General features: G+C 40.0%; 1 protein-coding gene across 1 annotated transcript in view; it reads right to left on the bottom strand.

Annotated features, from left to right (window-relative positions):
* LOC122061509 (pre-mRNA-processing protein 40C) overlaps window positions 1–20605 on the bottom strand; it is a gene marked incomplete in the record, with an annotated part of 86864 nt that extends 66259 nt beyond the window's left edge. The window contains 7 exon segments of the mRNA XM_042624789.1: window positions 11687–11838; window positions 11927–12575; window positions 16241–16483; window positions 17200–17343; window positions 17812–18140; window positions 19290–19418; window positions 20390–20605. Coding sequence (XP_042480723.1) covers window positions 11687–11838; window positions 11927–12575; window positions 16241–16483; window positions 17200–17343; window positions 17812–18140; window positions 19290–19314 — 1542 coding nt within the window.
* Window positions 20606–25957: the final 5352 nt, after the last annotated feature.

Raw genomic sequence — 25957 nt, forward strand, 5'->3', positions numbered from 1 at the left:
TATGGGCAGGGCTATAGCCATAGTTTTTAAGGCGCTGCGCCTTACCAGCGCCGATGCGGTCTAGAGATGGTATGGCAGTGCTCCGCCTTATGTGAAGTGGCGCCTTATGGGTTTTTTTATTTTTTTACATATTTTAAAATTACTTGATGAAGATTCCAAATATAGATTTTTTATTGGTAGATGTATGGTTTTGTTAACACTTGAGATGTATGGGATCAGCTTTACTCCACCAAAAATAACCAAAACAAACAAAACAAAAACACGATTCACAAATAGGGTTTGGATTTTGTCAAGGGTTTTAAGATAGGGCTTTGAGAAGGAATCAAGGAGTAAGGAAGAACCACTGCTCCAGGCGACCATTTTGCTTCAGCAACGGTGAGCTTCATTCTTCTTTGACAAGAGTACAAATATAGTGGATGACCTTAGGGCTTAGGCACTCATTTTGGCATCATAGAGGTAAGTATAATAAATACTTATATTTTTTATGTGTTTTTTCTTTATATTTATAATTTTGTTTCATAATTATGTATTTATATTATATGTTAATATGTTATGATGATTGATAATTGATGAAGATGAACTTAGTTTATTCACTTTATTGATTTGTCTTCTTGATGAATATCTTACATTGGTATGAATATGAACCTTTAATATTTATTTAACATATAAGTAATAGGATTCAACAAGGATTTGAGCCAAATAGATTGGTTTTATAAAAAAATTACATAGGAACGCTTTAGTCAATAAGGCGACGTTTTATGCCCGCCTTATCACTAAGGCGCTCCGAAAGACCCTCAAACACCTCTGTCGCCTTACCGCCTTAAAACTATGGCTATAGCAGGAAGAAGCCCAGCCCAAAGGGTCTACAATCGACCTCTAAGTGAGGCTCATTTTATGTAAAAAAGTATGGGCCCAATGGGCCCATCAGTTTAGGTCACTTAAGTATTCTTTTAAATATCTTTTATGTTATTTTGGTCCTAATTGTAAGTCCTATTAAGGCCTATCAGTCCTAGTCCTAGTCTTGGTCTATTTCTAGTCCTAGTTGTAATAGGAGTGGTTAGTCCTAGTTGGAAACTAACTCCTATTAGCTCCTAGACCTATTATGGTTGTAATTCTGCCCTCTTTAAATAGAGGAGCTTATGTACACTTATTTCTCAGATTTGAGTAAAGAATAGTTGCAGCCAATTGCTTAGAACAGCCGGGATAGCTGTGGGTGAGAAGCCCGGGCTGAGATAGCTACTCCTCCCCCACTTTCCCTTGTTTCTTCTTTGTTTAAAACTTTCTATTTTATCCTTAAGTCACTGCTGTTGAAGCCCACTACTTCTGTGAGTATTCAAAGGTTCAGATCTGTCCAAGTTACAAACCAGAATTGTTTCTCTCTCCTGAAGCCTGCGATTCTCTCTCCTGGGTCAAATTCCAAGTCAGTCAATAACTTCACAACCCTGGTCAGAATGATCTCATCTTTTAGGTTTTTGTCCCCTCCCTAGGAACTGTTATTGACCAAAGTTTGAACTCAATCTGAGCTTGAATTATAGGAGCCATCCCTCCCTTTACTGGGCCCTACGTAGGAGATTTTCTCTCTCTTGGCCAATTGGGTGTTTTTGGGTTTTTCTACTGTGGGCTGCTGAGCCATTTGTGTGGGTTATTTCTAAGTTGGGTTTCTTTGATCTAAGGGGTATTTTACTTGTACTGTTGGGGTCATAATCTGTGGGGGTTAGTTTATTTAATCTACTCCTACATTAAGTGGTATCAGAGCTATGGCTGAGAAAAAAGGACCCCAAATCACTCTTGAAGATGTGTGGAAAGCAATCCAAGCCTTGACTGCAAGGATGGATGGGTGTGACCACAGATAGCTGAAATAAGAGAGAGTATTGCTGCTCACTCTAACACTCAACCAACTACTGCCTAAACTAATGTTCAGCCTACTGTCCAAAATACTTACAATGTACCTAGAAGGGTCACTATGCAACTTCGAAGGAAGATAACAGCCCGTATTGAATAGTATGATGATTATGATAATTATCAACATCACCATGATGATACACACAAGGTGAAGTGGGAATTGAAAGGGTACAATGGGAGGCACGATCCCCTCTATTACCATGACTAGGTAAATTCCGTTTAAGACTACTTCCAGTGGTACCGTATGCCTGAAGAAAGGAAAGTCCAATTAGTTATCACTAAGCTAACTAGTGGAGCTAAGGACTGGTGGAAAAATAATGAAGACAGGCTAATCCGTAGTCGCCAGATGCCTCACAATTGGGAAGACTTGAAATTTCTCCTCAAGGATAGGTTCCTACCACTAATCTACCGACGTTGACTCTACGGCATGTTGAATAACCTCAGGCAAGGTACTATGACTATAGAAGATTATATTGATTGTTTTAATGAACTGCTTTCATGAACTAGTGCCCACAAAAAAGATGAAGAACTACTCATATCCCGTTTCAAATTGTGATTGAGACACGATATTTGTGAGAAGCTTGGTGTGATAGAGATACCCTCCTTAATATTTGTTTTGATAAGGCACTAGAAGCAGAGGATCTAATCAAATCAACTTCCAGAAGGTATAACCAGCTAACTGACAACAAAAAGCCACATGCACCAACCAAACCCACTGGATTCCCTACCCGAGCTCCACAAGATACACAGAATAAGGGTAAGGCTCCAATGGTGGGAAGGGAGAAAGGAGTTGTGACATACTTTAACTATGGGAGAACTGGTCACATGGCAAAATTCTGCCCCAAGCATGGACGATCCAACTCTGTCATCAGTGCCATCGAGTCCAACCTTGATTTGCAAATCCATGAACTTCAGGATGAAGATTGGACTGTTAATGTTGTAGTTGAAGGGGTGGAAGGTGAACTGGAAGACGAGTCCACGCCAGAAGATGATGATCTTTATGCTCATGTCAATGTGGTTGCAACTAGTGGCTGAAACTAAGGGGTGAAGACTGGAGCAAGAACAATATCTTCTACACTTTAATGTCTAGTGGACCTCACAAAGCTCAAGTAATCGTGGACAATGGGAGTTGTGTGAACATTGTATCTTAGGCTTTCGTGATTGACGGGAAGCTTAAGACCGAACCCCATCCACAACCATACAAGGTATCACTCCTAGACAATAACACCATAGTTATAACTCAACGTTGTTCGGTACCATTAAAGGTTTTCGATTATGAAGAAAGTGTATGGTGTGATGTCATTCCCATGGTCCTCACCGATATACCACTTGGAAGCCCTTGGCTATATGACAACAATGTGCTAGTGTGAGGTACTAAGAACCAATGCATCTTCGATCACAAAAGCAAGCCATTCATTTTAAATCCACTCAACATACCTCAAGTGAAGGACAAGTTAAGGGCTGCCCAAATAAAAAGACAGCATGTCTTAAAGAATGTTGCAAAGACCTCTTCCAAAGCAACCACTAAACAAAAGAAGTTACCATTCAAAGACAATTTCAGCAAGAAGGCCACGTTGGACAACAAGCTATATGTGCTACCTCATAGAGAGTTCTTAACTACTAGTGAAGAAACCGGACTCATCTTAGCCCTTGTTACTAAAGCAGCTGAACCGGTTAAGGAGGTAAAACATCCACCACATATCAAAGAGTTGCTTGATGATTTTTCAGATTTGGTGCATGATGAATTACTAGATGAACTACCACCTATGAGGGATATCCAGCATGCCATTAACCTTGTGCCTGGGTAAATACTCTCTAATCTGCCCACTTACTGTCTCAATCCCACAGAGCGTGCAAGATGGCTCATGGTGTATGTGCATTGATAGCCGTGTTATCAATAAAATCATGGTAAAGTACAGATTTCCTATTCCTCGTTTGGATGATATGCTTGACATGTTGATAGGAGCCTCTATATTCTCAAAGATTGATCTACGTAGTGGCTACCATCAAATTCAAATTCGTCCAGAGGACGAATGGAAAACAGCTTTCAAGACCAAAGAAGGACTTTATGAGTGAAAAGTCATGCCTTTTGGACTCACCAATGCACCTAGCACTTTTATGAGGGTGATAGAACATGTACAGTGCCCCTTCATTGGCAAGTTCCTAGTAGTATACTTCGATGACATATTGATCTATAGTAGGGCACAAAAAGAGCATCTTGAGCATCTGAGATGTGTCATGAGGTACTACGAGAAGAGAAGCTCTCTATCAATCTGAAAATGTGTTTCTTTCATGCTGCCTAAGGTTGTCTTCCTTGGTTTATTGTGTCTTCATAAGGTATAAAAGCTGATCCGGAGAAGGCGAAGAGTGTGGCGGATAAGCCTATTCCATAGACCTTGACAGAAGTTCGTAGTTTCCACGGTCTTGCTTCATTCTATCGACGGTTCATACAAAATTTCAACGCTATTGTAGCCCTTATCACAGAGTGCACAAAAGGGGGAAATTTTCCATTTCAATGGATTCCGGTAGCCACTAGAGCATTTAATCTAATCAAACAAAAGATGACTGAAGCACAAATGCTTAGACTACCAAATTTTGATCTCATGTTTGAAGTGACTAATGCATCCCATGTTAGGATAGGAGGAGTGCTTATGCAAGAGGGCCATCCGATTGCCTTCTACAGTGAAAAGTTGAATGATGCAAAAAGAAGGTACTCTACTGATGACTTAGAACTTTATGCCGTTCAAATTCTCAAGCATTGGAGACATTACTTAATTGGCAAAGAGTTAGTACTCTATTCGGATCATGAAGCACTGAAATATTTGCATTCCCAAAAGACCATTAGTGATCGGCACGCTAAGTGGATCTCATATTTGCAAGGATATGTATTTGTTCTCAAGTATAAGGCTGGAAAAGAGAATCAAGTGGTTGATGCACTTAGTCGGAAGGTGCTAATAATGAATACCTTCACCGTACAAAGTGCAGGACTGGAACACATCAAAGACTAGTATGCCAATGATACTGATTTTTCAAAAGTATTCAAGAAATTGCAAGAAGGAGGTAGAGATGATAAATTCTCCATACATGATGGGTACCTCTTTAAGGGCACATGTCTTTGCATTCCAAACACCTCTTGAAGACATCACTTGGTTTGAGAGCTACATGGAGGGGGAATGGGTGGGCATTTTGGCAAGGACAAGACATACTCTATGATGACAGACTTGTACTTTTGGCCTCAACTCCAAAAGGATGTTCAGTATGTTATACAACGATGCCGTACTTATCAACTTTCTAAAGGAGAAAAGAAGAATGCGGGTTTATACATATCGTTGCCCATTCCTCATACACATTGGCTAGACATAAGCATGGACTTTGTCCTAGGCTTACCACCTACACGGGAAATGTACGACTCTATATTTGTGGTAGTAGATTGTTTCCCCAAGATGGCACACTTTATCCCATGCAGGAAAACTCTTGATGCAAGTCACTTAGCCAAGCTCTTCTTCAAAGAGATAGTGCGTGTACATGGTTTGCCACAGTCAATTGTTTCTGATAGGGATGTCAAGCTCATGAGCTACTTCTAGAAGACCCTATGGCTGAAAACAAACACTAAACTCAAGTTCTCCACAGCATTCCATCCTCAAACAGACGGACAGACAGAAGTGGTAAATAGAAGCCTTGGTAATTTATTTCGTTGCTTAGTCAGTGACTATGAGAAGACATGGCCATCTATCTTGAACATAGCCAAGTTTGCCTATAATAGCTCCGTCAACCGCACCACTGGTCGTACACCATTTGAGATTGTTCTTGGACAGCAGCCACAACGACCAGTTGATATAGTACATTTGCCACCTCATGCCCGTGTTAGTGTTGAAGCAAATGAGTTCCTTAGACATATCACAGAGGTACATGCTGATGTTCGTCGCCGCATAGCTATCAGCAATGATAGTATCAAGCAACTGCTAACCGTCATCACCGTTATGTGGAATTTCAAACTGGTGATATGGTGATGGTTCGAATTCCACCTGAGAGGTTCCCTCCTGGTACGGTGTACAAACTTCATCCTCAGAAAATGGTTCCATACAAGGTCTTGAAGCGTATCGGTCCCAACACATACATGCTGGAATTACCTCTGAATCTGAAGATCAACAATGTCTTTAATGTGGCTGACCTGACATTATAAGTAGGACACCATTCTGATGACGGCGACATAAAACATACCCTAAAGCTTCCCCAATTTGTAACCCCAGAAGATGATATTATTGAAGATGTCCTTGACAACAAGTTCACTACAGTTCGTGGGGGCAAGGGTTATTACTCATTCCTCGTCATATGGAAAGGATGGCCACAACAAGAATGCACTTGGATCTATGCCAATGATTTCCAACAACTTGATACGGATCTCTATGAGCATTACATGTCCTTCATCCATTCATCGGAGACGAATGATTCTAAGGGGGGAGCTGATGTAGATCCCTATTATGGGCAGGGCTATCGTAGGAAGAAGCCCAGCCCAAAGGGTCCACAATCGACCTCTAAGTGAAGCTCATTTTATGTAATAAAGTATAGGCCCAATGGGCCCATCGGTTTAGGTCACTTAAGTATTCTTTTAAATATCTTTTATGTTATTTTGGGCCTGATTGTAAGTCCTATAAAGGCCTATCAGCCCTCGTCCTAGTCTTGGTCTATTTCTAGTCCTAGTTGCAATAGGGGTGGTTAGTCCTAGAATGGAAACTAACTCCTATTAGCTCCTAGACCTATTATGGTTGTAACTCTGCATAGAGGAGCTTATGTACACTTATTTCTCAGATTTGAGTAAAGAATAGTTGCAGCTAATTGCTTAGAACAGCCGGGATAGCTGTGGGTGAGAAGCCTAGGCCAAGATAGCCACTCCTCCCCCACTTTCCCTTGTTTCTTCTTTGTTTAAAGCTTTCTATTTTATCCTTAAGTCACTTCTGTTGAAGTCTACTACTTCTGTGAGTATTCAGAGGTTCAGATCTGCCAAGTTACAAACCAGAATTGTTTCTCTCCTGAAGCCTGCGATTCTCTCTCCTGGGTCGGATTCCAAGTCAATAACTTCACAACCCTAGTCAAAATCATCTCATCTTTTTAGGTTTTTGTCCCCCCCTAGAGACTGTTATTAACCAAAATTTGAGCTCCATCTGAGCTTGAATTATAGGAGCCGCCCCTCCCTTTATTGGGCCCTACGTAGGAGATTTTCTCTCTCCTGGCCGATTGGGTGTTTTTGGGTTTTTCTCTTGTGGGCTGCTGATCCATTTGTGTGGGTTATTTCTTAGTTGGATTTCTTTGATCCAAGGGGTATTTTACTTGTACTGTTGGGGTCATAATCTGTGGGGGTTAATTTATTTAATCTACTCCTACATTAAAGTGAGTGATGTGGGACCATCCTGGTGATCAAAGAAGAATGATGGGTGACGGGTCTATTTTTAATAGTAAGCCAGGAAAGTATGTGCCACCCTATATGAGGTGCAGCAGTCCAACCCAGCCAGTTAACCCATGGGCTTCATGGGCTTCATGGGCTTCTTTATAGGAAAGGAGGGACTGGTACAGATAATGTTATCAAGGGATTTCATTCAATATGGAAACGCTCAGGGAAAAAGTTGGAAATATGGAGTTTTCTTTCGGAATAATATGTGATCTAGAGGAAAAAAGGGAGATAATGTATGCAGGCGTGTTCATTTGATTTTCCAATTTAGAGCATTTGGATTAGGAAGTAAACAAAATAAACGACTCATACTACATGGATCCACGAACCAAAACGAAAGGAAGGAAACAAAATCTATGAAAAGTCACATTTGCCGTCAGTCCACACACCCACAAAGAAGGAAAAAGGGAAAGAAAATAAATAAAGCAAAGCAAGACCTCTGCGGTGTAGTCTGTTTAGCTTTTTCGCATTTCTTTTTAGCTATTTCCCTTTTCAAGAATAGTAGAAGTCTGTTTAAGGTCCTCACATAGGAGAAAGGAGAAAGAAGACGGTTGTTAGTTTTGACATCAATGAAGTTTTTCTTTGTTCTTAGTTACCCCACTGCTATTACAAGATTCTGGTTAGCTGCTACTGTGTTCTAACCGTATTACAGAATAGGTATTGAATTCCTTTGTTATTCTACAACTTCTGGTAAGATCTTCGACTCCTTACCTTGTTCCAGATTACAAGAAGTCTTCTATTGATGGGTTTCTAAAAGCCTCCATGAGTGGGTTCAGAAACTCAATTGAAAACCCAGATTGCAGTAAAATAAAAGGTCATTTCGTTTCGAAATTTTGCTCATTTTCATCCAAAAAATGCACTATTTCATCAAAATTTTGGTCATTTTTCTAATTATGCACTATTTCATCAAAATTTTGGTCATTTTTCTAATTTCAGCCATTTCAGCCAGTATCCCCCCAAAATGGCCAAGCAAAACACATGGAAAAAGGTACATTGTTTTGGCAAAATTTTGGCAAAACTCTTGAAACACCTTTCGAAATTTTGCTCATTTTCATCCAAAAAATGCACTATTTCATCAAAATTTTGGTCATTTTTCTAATTTCAGCCATTTCAGCCAGTATCCCCCCAAAATGGCCAAGCAAAACACATGGAAAAAGGTACATTGTTTTGGCAAAATTTTGGCAAAACTCTTGAAACACCGAAACGACACGAGTTATTGAACCTTTGATCTTAAGTCATTAACTGATATGTCATCCAGGCAGTCATTGAAAGCTTCAACAGAGGAAGGGTCAATAGGGGAACCACCCTACTTTTTCGTGACTGAATCTAACCACATTCATTTAGAGAGGGTCAGAAGAAATAGGGGCAGACCTAAAATGACTATTAACAAAGTGGTTAGGAAAGATACACAAATGGTAGGACTGGATTCTAGTATGACCGCAGATAGACCGCTGTGGAGGACAAAGACCCACGTAACCAACCCCTTGTAGGGGATGTTCCTGGGATGCTATTCTATTTTACTGCTTAGGATCGCCTTTTAGTTCTGTGTGCACTGCTTTTATTTTACTTTGATACGTATAGGATCCATGTAGTGCACCCTATTAAGTGGGGATAAGGTTATGGTTGTTGTATAGTTGTTGTCGAATCTGACCACACTGAAGTCCCCTCCAAAGCCCCAGGAAGGTAGCCAACAGAAGGCACAAAAGAATGAAGATCATCCCAAAGAGAGGATCCATAAGCTGCACGATTGAAGAAAGTGCTAAAGAAACCATTGGAATCAGAAATGGAAAGACGAATAACTTGAGAGGAAGAGAAAAATACTCAAATAGAGATCTTGGCAAAGTTCCAGAGGACCCAAATCCGACCACTAGAACTGGAGGCATAATTGCAGATGAACGACCAAGAGGGAACGATGCTAGAGACAATGCAGGAGGCATTAGGCTCAAGAATTTCTGGTGATACTTTGATCTGGTTTTGTTCCCTTTAATTTGATATATTCTATTCATATTGAGTTGCATTTTCTTGCAAAGGAGAAAGCTGAGATGTTATCTGTTAAGTTTGATTGGACCAATTATGGTGTTTGGTGGTTCCATTTTCAGTTCCCTGGGGAAGGCAAAGGACTGGGCGGATGAAACCTGGCCTCTTGTGGGGAGGCAAATATAAACCATGTAGCTGTGCTTCAAAACTAGCTTCAGTTGCTTCCCTGCATCAGTAGTCGATATCTAGGGCTGTAAACAAGTTAATTTGATGAAATTGAGACTTAAGGCTCTGGTATTTGTTTGGAGAAAGAATCATGGGTGATTCCTCCTTCTTTATTGCATTATTTCCAAGGTTGCGTCTTGTTAATTTGGTTTTCCAGCTTTCTTTTCATTTTTATACTGTTATTTTTCATAATTCTACCATTTTCCTCCTAATCATTGGGCTCATTACCCGGTCTGCATCAATCATCATCCCCGTTGATGGAATCCTCCTTTTCTTCCTCTCCACTTTCCAGGTCATGGACAATTAATGCTATATTTCAAAACCTATCCATGTAGTCATTTCATGAAACTCATGGACATCTTTCACATATTTTTGCTCAATTAATGATATTTTAAAATGTCACAGTGTAAACATCCAGACCCAAGGCTGCTTCTCCTGACAGCACATTGTCTATTACTACCTCCATTTCCTCCTCCTTCATGAAGTACATTAACTGTGAACTGCGAAGAGGACAGAAGCATTACGATTTGAAAAGTGAAACGCAGGATCATTTGTAAAGGACATAAATTGGCAAGACTCACAGCCTAGAGTTTTAAAGATCTAAAGCTAAACTGCTTAGAAACCATGGTAGGAATAGGGTTGTAACAGATCAGTTTTTTGCTGCTATTACTTCAATGTTGCTATCAGGAACAAGGCACAGTTCTGGGCATGTGAACACCACCAATGAACAGTAACTTTCTCAAAGGTAGAAGAAATAGTATAATGGCATAGCAACATACACATCGCAACATTGAAGTAATAGCAGCCAAGAAAAAAAAAAACTAGGCCACAGCCAAGAAGAAGAAGAGCAGCAGGTTTTTCTTTCAAAACCCCATGTTAGCGGCGGAAAATTAACAGCAAAAAAACTAGGCAACAGTCAAGGTGAAGAAGACAAGCAGGTTTTTCTTTCAAAACCCCATGTTCAATGCTGTTCCATCAGTCCAATATCAGCTCCTACAGAATTTACAAAATCTCGAAATAGGAAATATAAAATTAATCACTCTAATTATGGGACGTTCCATTCACACCTGATCTCAAGACTTCTAAACTACCTCCAATTGGCCGTGTCTTCCAACCCCTTGCTCAAGTAACCAATAATGACTCATGAGCTTAAGTAATTTACAATATTTCAAAAATAATAATAATAATAATAACAATAAACAACTACAATAACAAACTGAAAATTCATTACAGTAGCCCCCCCACTAATAAATCTCAAACCCAAATAATATAAAGTCGGTATAGAATTTGACCACCTTATCAAGATACACGAGAAAATATTCACCAGCCTCAAGCAAGGGGTTGGGTCTTGAGGTCATATTCAGCAGATCAACCAGTCAGCTGACAATGGCTGAGAACAACATGTCAACATCATTCCCTCAAAGATCAGCAAGTCTCGGGGATAAACCTATCTAGATCGAGATCAGCACTGTCCAATTTGGTCTCTGCTAAAAAAGGTTGTACCCAGTGCACGAGGCTCCCACCACTATGGGATCTGGGGAGGGTGATGATGTAAGCAGCCTTACCCCCTTTTGCGAAAAGGCTGTTTGCCAACTCAAACCCGTGACCACTAGGTCACAATGGAGCAACCTTACCATTGTGCCAAGGTTGCAATTTGGTCTCTGCTACCAACATTTAAATCCTTTGCCTCAAGGGGTGCAAATATCCAACCCTAAAAGATCGAACTATTAGGTAGAGGGTCTCACATGTATGAGGCAACGGAAGGCTTTTCAGGGTAACCTATGTGGGACTATTCTCCCAACACTTCCCCCCACATGGAGGCGGGAGGGAACTGCGTACACATGCACGAGGGATGCATAAATGACATAACGAGATGAAAGCAGGATCAGGAGCTTCTCTGATACCATGTAAATTTCTATCCCAAAAGCTCAAACTATTGGGTAAAGGGACTCACAGGTATATGAAGCAGCGGAATGCTTTAGGGGTAACTGATGAGGGACTATTCCCACTACAAAGGTAGCTCCCACATCACTTTGCTTAAAACTTGACTGCATTAAGAATCCATCCAAAAACGTGGATGAACATGCCCATTCGAAACTATAATAATTGAAAGACATTAGATCTTATGGTAATTACCTCCCCTTTATAGCCAGGAGGTTTCTCATAAGTTGACTCTCCAGTGAATGCATTATAATAGTACACAGCTCCTGTCTCAGTCTTGTGGGCCGTCCAAGCGTCCAGTTCTTCATTATTGGCAGCACCACCATCCCTAGCATGTTTCCCTTGATCTAAAAAACACCACAGAAGATTAATGAGAAGAATTGACCAACTGATACTAATAAGTTGCACATATCTGACTAAAAATCTTGAACATACCAATTCCTGGGGGGGATAATTCAGATTGTTTCACTGTATTGTTCACCAGCTGATTACCAGATCCCACAGACAATGTGGGTGTTCCTCCAGGGGGTCCTATTGGAGAAACACCAGAAGCTTGTGATTCAGGGATCGGCACAGAAGGACCAGGCATTCCCCGTATGGGCATAGGAAAGGGACCAGGAAGTACACCAGGGTACTGTAGAAATGGAGGCCTCTGCAAACCACCAATCTGTGGGGTTAGCCAAGATCCCTGGGAGGATGGAGCCATAGGTGGTAAAGGGGAATAGGGGGGATATATTGGCTGTTGCATGGTTGGATTTGACGGAGCTGCAGTTGTAGATGTTATCAGGGGTCTTGGCACCACAGAGGATGAAGAATCTGTGGCGGCAAACCGGACAGAAACAGTAGACATTGATGCAGATGGAACTATACCTGGTGGTCCAGGTGTTCCAGGTGTTCCAAGAATTCCCACAGAACTAGGAAAAGATGGAGCAGTGGACATCCACATAGTTGCAGGATATGAGTTACGAGCCACAGGAAGAGACATTGAAGAACTTGAAGTATTAACAGATAATGGTACAGACTGTGAACTAGACGATGTGGCTGATGTAGTCCCAGCTCCTTTTACAACTGTAGCTGAGGCATTCTGCAATCATTCAAGGAATAAGATCATCACAGGTGAAAGTCATGTATTACATGGAAATTTTTATGCACGATTACATTGATCATTTCCCAAGAGCCTCTCCCTAAAAGATGCTCCTAACTGTTAAATTGATTTGTTCGACTTTGGACAGCAATTAAAAATATGATACCCAATACATAAAAGTTTACCAAGAAATTGGAACCATCTGATTTTTATGGCTCTCTATAAGAGGTGATGCATCGGTCATTTTTCATGGCTGAGAGCCAACTTGACCATTTACTTGATCAACATCGTGCATGTACTACCGTGGTGTCCAGACCTATCTTAGCCTCACCTGCTAACCTACTAAATACCCAACTTCATACGGTAAAAGAAGTCCTGAATCATGGTTCACGACCCAGCAAAATTAAATTTAGTCACAATCAAATCAGTGAGGTCAAATTTTGTACTGGTCAAATTTTGGCTCTACATTAAAGGTTTATAATTGATTCACAGTTTTCACGGCTAACGTCAACTTTACTATCTCCTCGATCAAATTTGTGCATATGTTAATCTGGTGTCCAGCATAGTTCTCATGGCAGCAAGGCAATTGATGTAGATGGAGACCCCATGTTTAGACTTCACTACCGAAGGAGGAAGAAGACCCAGAACTAAGAAATAAATTCAGTTCTGGTCCAGCAAGCCATTGATGGGTATAATGCAGCCTTCTAGAAGACCCCAGAATTCTCCTATCAATTTCAGCGTTGTGCTGTATTTTTGTCTTTTGTGTTGATTTAGTCAAACACAAGGCTGGAATTAGTTTCTATTTTTTTTCTTAGCTAGCAAGCAATTGTAAATGTAATTAGGAAAGGTTCCTTTCCTAAGTCATTAATTTCCAAATTCTAGACTTTCCATTCTTTGAAAGTTTCCTTTCTTTTACTTGTTTATATTCTGTAAATCCTTCCACCTGAAGGAACTGGACAGCCTATATAAAGGCACCCAATCGATTGTAATAGTTATACAATTTAAGAATGATGTTTTGCTGCTTTGCTAGCCATTAAATCTGAGAAAGAAGCTGTTTTCAATAGCTGAGATAGCTGTGGGTGAGAGGCCCAAGGCTGAGAAAACCTACCCCCACCCATAACTGCCTCCTTCGGATTCTCTATTCTCTTCTCCTTATTATTCTATTATTCTAGTATCCTGTGGAGAACATACCTGTTAGAAGACCTGTATTCAAGCTGCCGTTACAACTCCAAAACCCAATCGATAGCCTGTGAACAGGGTTTTCTGGGCAGACCATTGCACCTTCCTAGAACCCTGATCTTTGCTCTGTTGCTGCCCCTGTTTTGGGGTTTTGTTCATCACATCAGGAAGAGAACTTGATCAGCTTTGGAGCTGCTTCCTTGGTAATGTAGGGATAGATTTGGACAACCAAACCAGACCCAAAACTGTAGGAACTTTTTAAACCAAAGAACAACAAAAATCCACCAAGTAAACCAACAGCAGTATACTAACAAATCTGGACAGCAGGTTCTAGAACCTTGCAGTCGATCCCAACAGCTTCAGGAAACTTCAACAGTAGAATATTAAATAGCATATGACAATCTCAAACTACTATTAGAAGATTCAGTCCATTTAGGAACAAGGGCAGCAACCAACTTCATCACAGATTAGGTAAAACCAGAATCGATTCCACAAAACAGCAACACAGGGAATTCAGAACTCATAATTGTAGAAATCAGTTATCACCAGTTGTAGAACTAAACAGTAGCAGAAACTAAGGTATTAAATAGGCCATACGTAGCAGCAATACCACAGCAACAAAACCATCAAACCAGAACTCAATTCTGGGCAGAAATACAATCGGCCAGGATCAGAAAAATCACCAGACCAGACAAACCCCTGGTCTGATGGGCATGAAATTTGGATCGAACCACCTTCAGGAAGGAACTAGCCTTCGATCAAAATTTGGTGGCATAAGATGGTCAGAACTTCAAGAACAGCTAGGCCAACAGGGAGAAAACAGAGAAGACCAACCCAGAAATCTGTAGAGAAGTTTGATCACTTACCTGAACTGCTGGAGAAGAGAATCCAATAAGAAAACCAGATAAGAAAAGACCCACCTGGACTTCTCGCCCCAGAGTGTCGCTTGGATCAAACACCAAACCCTTCTTCTTTGATCAAACACAAAGAAACCTCCAGAGGAAAAAATGCAGCAGCATCTTTTGTTCATAAAATTCGTCTCTATGATGAGAGCTCTCCTTTATTTATAATAATGATGGGGTTACAAGAAAATAGAAACTAACTTTAGTTTCCAAAAACTGAAATAGGAAACAAAAAATTAGAAACTCACCTAGTTACTAAATCTAAAATTAGAAACTTACAAAATAGAAAGTCCTTTAGTTACTAAAACTGGAAATAGAAACTAACTTATGACTGAAAATTATAAACTAACAAGGTACTGAAATTAGAAACTAAATAACCCCATCTAAAAAGGAAACAAATCACCGAATCCCGTATGCAACCTTAGAACCCCTAGTTTAGACCCATAAAAGTAGCCCAATACACTCAAAACACATGGGATCAAAGGCCTAACATGTATGGAACCCAACCCTAGGCTTATTCCTAATAAAACAAGCCTATTTTGTTAATTAATCTGCATCACTTGGTCTAATCTGTGAGTTATCAAAAATCTCCAGCTTTGACCTAGTTTTTGCCCTAATTCTTCCCAACCACATATTTTCCCAATCTGTGGAGATCTTGAGCTATTGTTTGGAGGTTTTCTTAGGCATCATCAACCCTAAACTCAGTTCTAATTTCTAAGTTGTTGCCGATTTGAAAATTTTTAGGGTTTGTTTTTAGATCTGTTCACTGTTGAATCTGAATCTGTTCCGATTATTGTTGGAGTTTGTTATTTAAACTATTGGGACTGATTACCTTTGCAGTTAGTCTTACTGACTCTTACATTAGCAATCCTAGACAGGAACCCAGGCAGCTAAAGCATCCACTCTCTCGTTTTTCTTGTCTTCTACTTCCTCCATCCACCCCACCCTCTCCTTTCTTCTCCAGCACCAGCAATTACGGCAGTTTCTCTGGGCAGCAGCAGTGTTGGTGATTGCTATTGCTACGGCGTCCTTTAATCTTCACCAGGAGTGACAACAACAGTGACCACCGCCGTTACCTTCACTGGCGGTGGCAGTGGCTGTTTTGGCTGCTGCTGCACCTTTCTTTTACTCTTTTTCTCACCCTCTTCTTATTCTCTCATCTTTTTCCTCATCCCCCCACCCTTCGTTTTATTCCATTTTTCCCCATCTTTCCCAAAAGCTTTGAGTATTAGATGCCTAGTCAACCTGGCAAGCAGTCACCTTGTACCTCAAGGAACACCTAGGTAACACGTTGACAACTATGGTTTCAACCTTACCTGTCTAACCTACGAACTGCCGAACTTGCCTTGAAGGGGGGAATAATCCCGAATCATCAGTTATGACTCAAACACTCAAATCCAAGGGGTCAAATTCTGTTATGGCCATGTTGAATTTAATCAGCCTCAAGAAACCTGAGGCTGAGTAGAACCCAGAAGCCAGATTTCGGGGCAGCTCAGTCAGTCTCCAATAAAAATTTCACGAACTAAGTTACTAGGTTATTTACTACTGTAAGCGAGAAGGATGGACATTAACCAAAATACATACAGAGTTTGACGATGGATCCTTCTGTGCCAATTGAGAAATCCCACCAAACGAAAACCCTGCTGCAATAGATGAGGCTCCCTTTGGGACAGAGACAGGGGAGGGTATCAGAGGTGGCATGATTTGAGCAGTAGTTACAGAAGCCAATGGAGTAAGCTGCCCAGGCTGCCCTGGAACTATAGGTTGTTGAGATGCTGCAGGTGTTGCAGAAGTCTTAGCACCCTCTGAGCGACCTGAAATACTAACCTGGAAAGCATCCGAAATAAAATAAACAAACATAAGCACTTGGAGGAAGAGTATATACAGAACGTGGGAGTAAGGATGACAATGCGAAGGGTTCAGTTTTCATATGGTTGGCCCATGCCAGGTTACAAGAAAGGGGTGTAATTCTATTAAGGTTATTGACTAAGAATAACCAATATTTATATTTCTTTTTCCTAGTATCTTACCAAATTCCATACATTTTGTCTTTCGTCCAACCTGTTTACTTGTAGGTCAAGCTCACTTGGATTTTTTTTTTTTTTTTTTTTTGGGGGTGGGGGGGTGGTTGGAGTGAATGTTGGGTTCTAGTTAGACATAAAACTGTAGCAAGACAACATCTCATGTCCTTCAAAGTAAAACAGAATGAACAAAAAAAATAATCTGCAAAGTAAAACAGAAAAAACAAGAAAACAATCTATGATGCCCATAAGGTATGACGAGTACCACTAAACAATAATAGTGGCCTACCATACAAGAGATCATGGTTCACCATCAGATGTGTAATGCCTGGGAGAACTTGGGTAAATATTGACCTGATTAAGGAACTTCCACTATTTTCCATGCCAAACCCTCATCTTTTTTGTGTGGTGAAAAAGATATAGAAGGAATATATCAAATGGCAGGTCATTTGCATGCATCTCCTCTCATTCCATTGATGGTATTCAAGGTTGTCCTGCAATAATAAAGGATAGAAACCTTACATTTCCTGACTGAAACTGCTGGCCACTAGGGGTCCCAACTATAGCTGGTGAGAGATTGTATGACAAAGTGGGTCCACTTGAAGACTGGCCAGGTACTGGAGGCTGAAGTGTTGCTGCAGACTCTACTGGATTTGACTTTAAAGCCTGCATTCGTAACCAGCTAATCAACTAAACTTGAAAGAGATAATAATATCCCCACGACTTAAGAAAGAATAATAATATTGACAGATACAATAAGATAATGTAGTCCCAAGGGCCCCAATTGTGGCCAGGTAGGGCATAAATCCACTGCCCACCTGTCAAATTTCAGCAATAATGTGGAAATTCAATGAAACTCAATACTTTTGAAAAAATTTTGAAAACAAATGGATGGCAAAATACAAAGGAAAATGCCAACAAACAGGCAGTATATGATAGAACTTGACAATGAAATTCAACAAGTGACCAACCTAAACTGTACCCTATCTAGCCACTGTCAGAATTGCCACATTTCACCATTCCAATTGGAAAACTAAGTGGGCCATCAAGGAAAGGCTTCCTGGGCTGTCGAAACAAACTTTAGCCAAATGCATAAATGTCTTATTGCAGAGAACAAAAGAACTGATTACTAACATTACTAGATGAAAGGTGCTGAGAGCTTCCAGACAAACTGTTAGCCTTAGGAATCACATTGTAAGTAAATGAAGGTGCAGGAACAACATATCCCGGTGCATTGACAAATTTCGGTCTGACGGGTTCTTGCACTGAATCACTTGCAGTACTGTATGGAACCTTCGGAGTTAGTGGGCCGACAACTGGAGCTGGAGGAGCAGCAGTTGGAGTTGGAGGGCCAATATTTGGCCCTGCAACAAGTGGTCCTGAGACAGAGGCTTCAGCAACTACCGCAGAAGCTGCAGATTGCACCTCCTGCATTATCCAGGCTGGTGACGACATTTGACTGTCTGTAAAAGATAAAGTGAAGAAGATGAGAAGCCAACATGTTCATTAAAGAAAAGACAGAATTCTAGTGATACTTAGAATGTAAAAACCTATATACACACAAAAAAAAAATAATAATAATAATAAGAAAAAAACAAAAATAATCTGATAATGAATTAATCTCCTAAGGTTGTGTATGGTTCTCAAGAGAGAGAGAGAGAGAGAGAGAGAAAATGTGAAAGTCCCACTTTTTTGGGTACTTTCTCTCAAATTTGGTGTTTGATTGAATGAGAAATTGGTGACCATGGCAATGGTGCTTTTCTCACCCACTTTCTCATCCTCCTAAGCAGGCAATTGAAGAATTTTACCAAAATGGTGAGATTTAGTGGAATAGCATATGAAACCTTAATAAGTGGTGGGTCCCACTCTTTTTCTTGCAATTTCATAATACAACCATCAATTTGGAAAAATATGTCATTTTTATACACTTCAGTTTCACCTCACTTCACTTCCCTGCACTCTCCTACACTTTAACCTTCACACTCTCTCACTCTCTCTTGACAACCCAATACAGACTTAGAATCCATGACTACTTAGACAGGAAATCTACTTGTCCAACCTCCATCTACACCAACCATGGCTAAGTAAAACAGAATAGAAAGAGCTTTGGAGTGTGGATATAGAATGCTTCAAACAGGAAAATCTGAAAGCATGACGTAAGAAATGATTGAAAAACCTTATTCGTAGAGAGAGAAAACTGCAGCAGTCAAGCTGTGAAGCTCCACAGTGCTAACCAAAGGAAACCATGTTTTCAAGTCACCAAACTAGCAATATATATATATATATATATATAAAATCTTCAATTCGTCAACATAACCAGGATTATAGCCTTACAGAACTTAGGTAAACATATGACTAAAATACAGAACTTAGGTAAACATATGACTAAAATTTGGAATTAAAACTATAAAAACATGCGTACTACTTTTGCAATCAATTGAACTAGACTTAAACACTATACCAATCCCATCAATGAGAAGCTTTAATTAAATAACTTACAATTCAACCCATCGGCTTATAATTGACGGCTCTTAAAAATTTAAACCCACAACTAAAGCCCATGCACAGAACACCTTAACAACTAATAAAAAATGAGAGAGTAATCCTACTACCTAATACATCCAGCCGTAGAAGCATGCATCCTTCTTTTCTACTTCTGATAGACTTCCAGTGCTTGTTAGCCGCTTAATCTCTCTTGTGAGGTGGAATATAGAGGTCTAACCTCCTAGTGGGATTATGATCTAATTGCCAAAAAAAAAAAAATTAACTTAAACAGTAATCTTAACCACTTAAGATGCATGTTCGCCTGCTCCTACAGTTCAAAATATTTTCCAGTTGTCCCAGTCACCATCAGACACCATTTATGAGAGTTTCTCTTTTGGACCCCAGAGAAGGGAATATGGTATTGTTTACTAGCCCAGATAATAGGAAAAAAAATATATTCTCAGAAATTCAGAAATAGCATTGCAGTTATTCATCTCTATCTATAGAGAAAGAGAAATTCAATTTCAGCTACAATTATTTACCACATGCGTCTAACTGAACAAAATTGAGGGCAAAAATTTCAAATGACTTATTTCTTACAAAACACAATAAATGTCCCATGAAGAGAGAATTGCCCTAACGGATTGTTGAGTTGGCTAAGCTGCTAAAATAGATTAGAACCCCGAAAGCAACCAGAAATTAACATAACTCAAGGATCTTACTTGAGCCTGTGGAGGGATTACGGAATCATTATCGAAGTCCCCAACCTCAGGGGTGAAGTTCACCCAGATGTTTTTCTTCATTGGACTACTAAAACTAGGGCAACAAGGGACAGTTCCTAGCCAGTCATACTGAATTTTGAGGTTTTCCATGGAAATCATTTTAAAGAACAGAATGGTAAAAGTTTTTTTCAAGTGTTCTCTAGCTTGTTTTATATGTTTTCCTCTTTACAGTTTCCCTAATCTCACTGCGTCTGAAATACTCCAAAAGGCGTTCATGTCCAGGTTGAATGAACACAAAGAGCCATTAACAAAAACAAAAACAGATTAAATTCTTTCTAGAGTGATAGAAACAACTCCAAAATACGACAAATGCAGAGTTCTCTAACAATAAAGATTCAGAAAGGAAAAACAATAAAGATAGAAATCAGAAGAGAAGAAGTAACTGTAGATTCGAAGAGGAATGACAAAATATCTGTAATTAAAATCGTAGAAACGATAAGACAAACCTGATATATAGAAAGAAGAAACGAGCAAGGGAATGCAGAAATGGCGATTTCGGTGTCACAAAGATCAATCTGCGTTAGCAGCAGAGATATGAAGCAGAGGCTTCTTTCGTTTCCGGAAGAGGAATGACTCGTGAGCCGCGACAGCGAACCGGCTTTTTTAATGAAAATAGGGAGCAGGAGGGACTCGAAGACCGGAGAGCCTTCGTTGAACGTTTGCTTGAAGCCTTGGACACATTGGGGCCTTTTTAGGTAGACGGTAAGGGCGTCATTCGATCCGGTTTTGATTATTTGATTTGGTTCAATCCATATTTTGACACGGTGAAATCAAAACTGCACTAGATAAGAATCATCCAAAATCAAAACCATTTTGCATTCGACCCGGTTTTAATGGTTTTTATTTGATTTTTGTTATCCAATTTTATGCGGTTTGTAGTTCTGAATCATATGGGTTTCACCTTGCACGCCTTAATTCTATTTATTCTATATCATATATTGATATATTAATTCCAGGTGTGATTTGTGAGGTGACGTCACATCTACATATGGTGTTAGGCATTTTTCTTTGTGGCTCTGCTTTTTGTTTGCCTGTGAATAAATGATGGCTCTAGTGTGTTTACTATTTAGATTAAGATCTTGTTTTTTGTATTCTTGTTATATGGGGAAATTAGGTTAAGAGAATTGGAACACGGGAAAAAAAATAAATATAAGGGAAGGGGTTCTTTAGTTTTTTATTTTTATCATTTTAGATATGGTTCAATTGGTTTTTCATAAATGGTTTCTATTTGGTTAGCACTGCGGCTTTTCAATTTTGAACTGAATTAAATGGGAAGAAAACCTAGAAATCAAAACCACACCATTTCTTTGTAGTCCAATTCGGTTCGATCATAAACGGTCAATTCTAGCTCCAATATTGGGTTTCGATTGCCATTCCATTTGGACACTCTTAGGCTGCATTTGGTAATGTTTTTGTTTCATAAACGACATTTCATATCAAAACCAAAATTTTTCGATTTTGTGTTAACAAACCGTTTTTTTTATCTAAAATAGTGTTTAGTAACCTATTTCAAAAACGGCTTAAGAAATTGGCAAAAGACCAAATTCAGCTACGAACCAAACTGTTCCAATGATCTCATTGACTTCAGATCCACCCCAAAAGACAGTGGCTATTCATCTGCGACTACCTTCAAAATTTCAAGTGCTTCGTTGGCAGAAATAGTCAAATATGAGAAAGCGAGAGGTGACAAATACATTTTCTCGTAAGGCATGTAAAGATGTTGAATACATTTTCTTGAAGTTAGAATGTTTCAAAGTAAAGTTACAACCACTTTACTTTGAAACCAAATAATAAAAAATAAAAAAAAAATAAAAAAAAAAAAAAAGAAGAAAGAAAAAAAAAAAAAAAAAAAAAGAAAGAAAGAAAGAAAGAAAGGAAGAAAGTAATATGTTTCCTAGATAGCGAAACAGAAGATTCTATTTTGTATTCCCATAAAACGAAAAAATGCCAAAAACATTGTAATGGATGATTACCAAATGTAGCCATAGTAGACCGTTTGTAGGCATGTGAGGCTCTTGGGCCACACATAATGGACTGGAAAGATCGGGTCGCTTTTGCAATTTTTTCAGTCCATTAACTAGAGAAGCCGTACATTAAGCCCTAGACAATCATTGTGAAAGTGATTAACCTAACCAATTCTATGGGCATCTTTGGAATAAATTGGATTAGGAGAAAATTTACTCTAAAAAACTTATTCATCTAAATTGTTGAGTATCAACCCGTAAAGGAACATAGGCCAGCAATCAAAGGCAAAGGACAAGAAACCAGAGAATGAACAATAGATTCCTCCTGGAGGTGACACATATGGCAAAGGGGGGGGGGGGAAGTGGTCAAATTTTCTGGAAAAAGAAGCTAATTTACAACTAGCTTATCAACACAACACTACCACAAAAACAACTTAATCTTAGGAAGAAGCCTGATGCTCCATAATTAGGACTAGAAAGGGTCATGAGAGGATGAGAGATTATGATTGCACCTACTAAACAAAAGATGGTATGCGATTCAACCAAAAAGAGCCCATTCTTATCTGGAACCCAAACCCAGCTATCAACTATATTGGACATAGGCAAAGGAAGTTGAGCTATAGTTAGGGTCCTTGGAGTAGAAAAGATATGAGACACGATCTAAATCTCAATCCTTGATGTGTTGATAAATTAAACTGGAAATCAACTTAAATCTAGGGTCAGCGCAGCAACTAATAATCGGCCTCCGAGTATGGATGGGAGCCACGCATCCTCAAATGTTCTAGTAAAAATTCTACTGCCAATATGGCGTCTAACTCCTAGCCTAACCTCGAAGGAAACCATGTCATACCCAGGAATAACTCTACTTATTCTTGGCTTCCAAAAGGAAGAAATATATTTTCCTCTATGGACCCAAACCCACAGGTCATTACTATTGTGAAGGATGTGTCAATCATGTCAGGCCAACAGAGCAAGGTGGAAAGCCCCTAACTCTCGAAATCCAAACCTCCCCACACTTGCAAAAAACATAGAACCTCCATGTTATAGACCAGAATCTAAGTAACAAAACCAAGAGAAAACAAAGAGAGAGAGAGAGAAAGACACCATAGAACTTGTGTTGGAGGTAGTCTGCGATGGTGAATTGTCTTCTATCGCAGGATGCTCCACATCTATATATATATATATATATATATGTACAAATAAGAGATGTAAGTTAGGGGACAGAAATACCCCTATTGGATTTATTTATATTTAATGTTAAAGTTTCTAAATATTTCTCGTGCCAAGGATGGGTGTGAGTGTGGGTGTGGGTGTGGTCTACATTTATATACGGGTGTACAAACACTCTTATATGTGTACGGGGACACTTGTACACATACATGCACATGTACAGAGATGCTTGTACACATACAGAAACATCTATATATGAACGGATACACCAATACGTGAAAAGGTACTTTGTCTATATATTCTATAGAATGTTTGAAAATTATATAAGTGATTTAAAAAAAAAAAAAAAAAAAACAAGTGTTTTTGTTCTTCCCACTTTGTGTTTTGTTCTTCCAAATCTTTGTGTCTGATAATGAGTATAGCCTTTGGACTCCCTGTGTAATCACATATTGAAGTGCATCTTAAGTGATTAGGTGTTATTTTATCTTGGAGATATAAACACAATGATCAACCTGGTTGCACAATTAGGGGAGTTTAAAAACCTTAAGGATAGTATCATTCTAATACGACTCAACTCAAATTTTGTTTGTTCCTGATTCAAAAAGAAGAATTACTACAATGTTGGGAATTTGTACATCATCCAACGCACTTGCAACATATCAAGACAAGTCTTTTACTTTGCCCTTTTATTTATTTTCCAACAAGCTTAAGGTTTTTATTTCTATTGGGTATAAGACTGGTCGAATTGGACTGTTAAAAATTGTAAAGTTCCTGATTACCGTTTTGGCAAATTTGTTCAAAGGGAATGCTTCGGAAAATGACCGTTCTCTTTCATAAAACTCAGACCATATATTGGGTCTTTACTCTGTATTTTGAAAAGATGTCGATTGTGAGCATAATCAGGAACAATAAAATACCGAAAGCCGATTGTTATGCCATCTCATGGCAAATCACTCGCATATCATCCTTTGCGACAATCTCATTACGACCTTAATTGTTCGTTTCGGGAAGTGAACAAAAGCATTTCAGTGGCTATAAACCCTGTTGTGAAGAGATGTTGAGGGAGATACATCACCTTCTGATTGTGGAAAAAAAAAAGAAAAAAAAAAAAAAAAAAAAAAACATATTTAAAATGCCTTTACATTCATGTTGTCTGATTTTTGTTTTGAGAATTAAAATAATTAAAAATGCCCACTACTATTATTCACCAGTCTTCGGTTTTGGAAGATTTTAAAATCATTTACTAATAATGATTGCACCTCCCTGGAACCGTTTTGAACTGATGACATGTATCTTTGCATGGTCATTTTAAATTGCAATGACTGTCGTTCTCGGTGAATTAATTTAGTCGGAAAATTTGTTTGGGCTGAACCATTATATCGGTTCTAACCGGCTGGATGTACAAATGCTTTGAAACTATTTGATGATTCATCTAACTGGTTAATAAATGAGTTTATTTTTAATGGTTGGATGAAGAGTGGCGATGGTTCAGATTTAAATTTTAACCATATTAGATACAATGTATTTCAGAGTGCCGGAGTATTATCATTGATGGACACTGTTTACTACTGATACAACCAAATTGATCTCTCGGTGGGGAAAGGGCACGTGTCACCCCTGAGACACGTGTCGTCCACCAGATAAGGATTCCAAGGACTCAATCACGCTCGATCACGTCGTTTGCATGAGGGGAATATTCCCCACAAAAATGACGGCCGTATGGGAGAAGGACAAAGGAAAAGACAAGAAAAAACCCTAGACCCGAAGAACCGTATAAGGGGGCCGAGAGGAAGGAAGAAGGTAAGCATTCAGACCCTCACCATTACTCCCTTACTGAGAACTGTGCGGCCGACCCTAACTTGAGCGTCGGAGGACTAACCCCGGACAAAGCTCCGGGCCTCCGCCGTCTGTGCTTGTGCAGGACCAACTCGCGGGGTTTTTTGGCAGCAACAGATTGGCGCCATCCGTGGGAATGACGATAATGGTGGGGAGAACCTACAACCGCAAGAGGACAAGAGCGACATCCAACATGGACATGGGGGAAGAACCTTCAGGGGGGCTTCCTCCCTCGGCGGAGATAGGACGAGAAAGGGGCAATGACAACCGAGAAGTGTCCGTCAGGTACCACCGTTCGGCTGGATATTCAGTACGTGAAGATAGTGATCATCAGCCTCCTACAGCTTAGGAGTACGTGATGAGGCAGCAATTCGAAGCCCTCCAGGACAAATATAACCGGATGGCTGAGACTATGAGGGAGGTCTCCAAAGCTGTCTCTTAGAAGACCGACGGAGCACCCCCAGGCCCCCACGTCCAGTTTGAGAGAGCTCGAGATGAAGACCGGAGCAGTACAGGATCGACAAGGGCTGATCGTAACCCTCGAAACCGAGCGAGGGAGAGTCCTGTACCCCGAGGTAGGATGCGACGCACCGCCAGAGACCCACATGAGGATCCGCACCAAGGAGACAAACAGAGGCCCGAGGACTCGGGATTAAAGCAGATGATCCTAGACTTGAAGGATGAGATCAAGAAGGTGGCAGAAAATCAGACAGGAACTCAAGAGCCAGACCTCACCAATGACACGGCTTTAGCTGACGAGGTCATGAGGGACCCGCTCCCGATCGGCTTTTGCCTACCCAAGTATGACACTTATGACAGGTCTGGGGACCCCGTCGATCACCTGGAAGGCTTCAAGGTCGCCATGCAGTTCCATCGGGTCTCGGAAAACATCATGTGTCGTGCCCTTCCGTTGACGTTCAGAGGAGCGGCGAGGCTATGGTACAACCGACTGCCGACGAAGTCGATCCATAGCTTCAGTGACCTAAGTTACTTCTTCATGAAGGGATTCTCTAGTAGCCAGCCCCTTTAGAAGACTACGTTGAA

This window comes from Macadamia integrifolia, chromosome 14 (genome assembly GCF_013358625.1).
Source record: "Macadamia integrifolia cultivar HAES 741 chromosome 14, SCU_Mint_v3, whole genome shotgun sequence".
Lineage (NCBI taxonomy): Eukaryota > Viridiplantae > Streptophyta > Magnoliopsida > Proteales > Proteaceae > Macadamia > Macadamia integrifolia.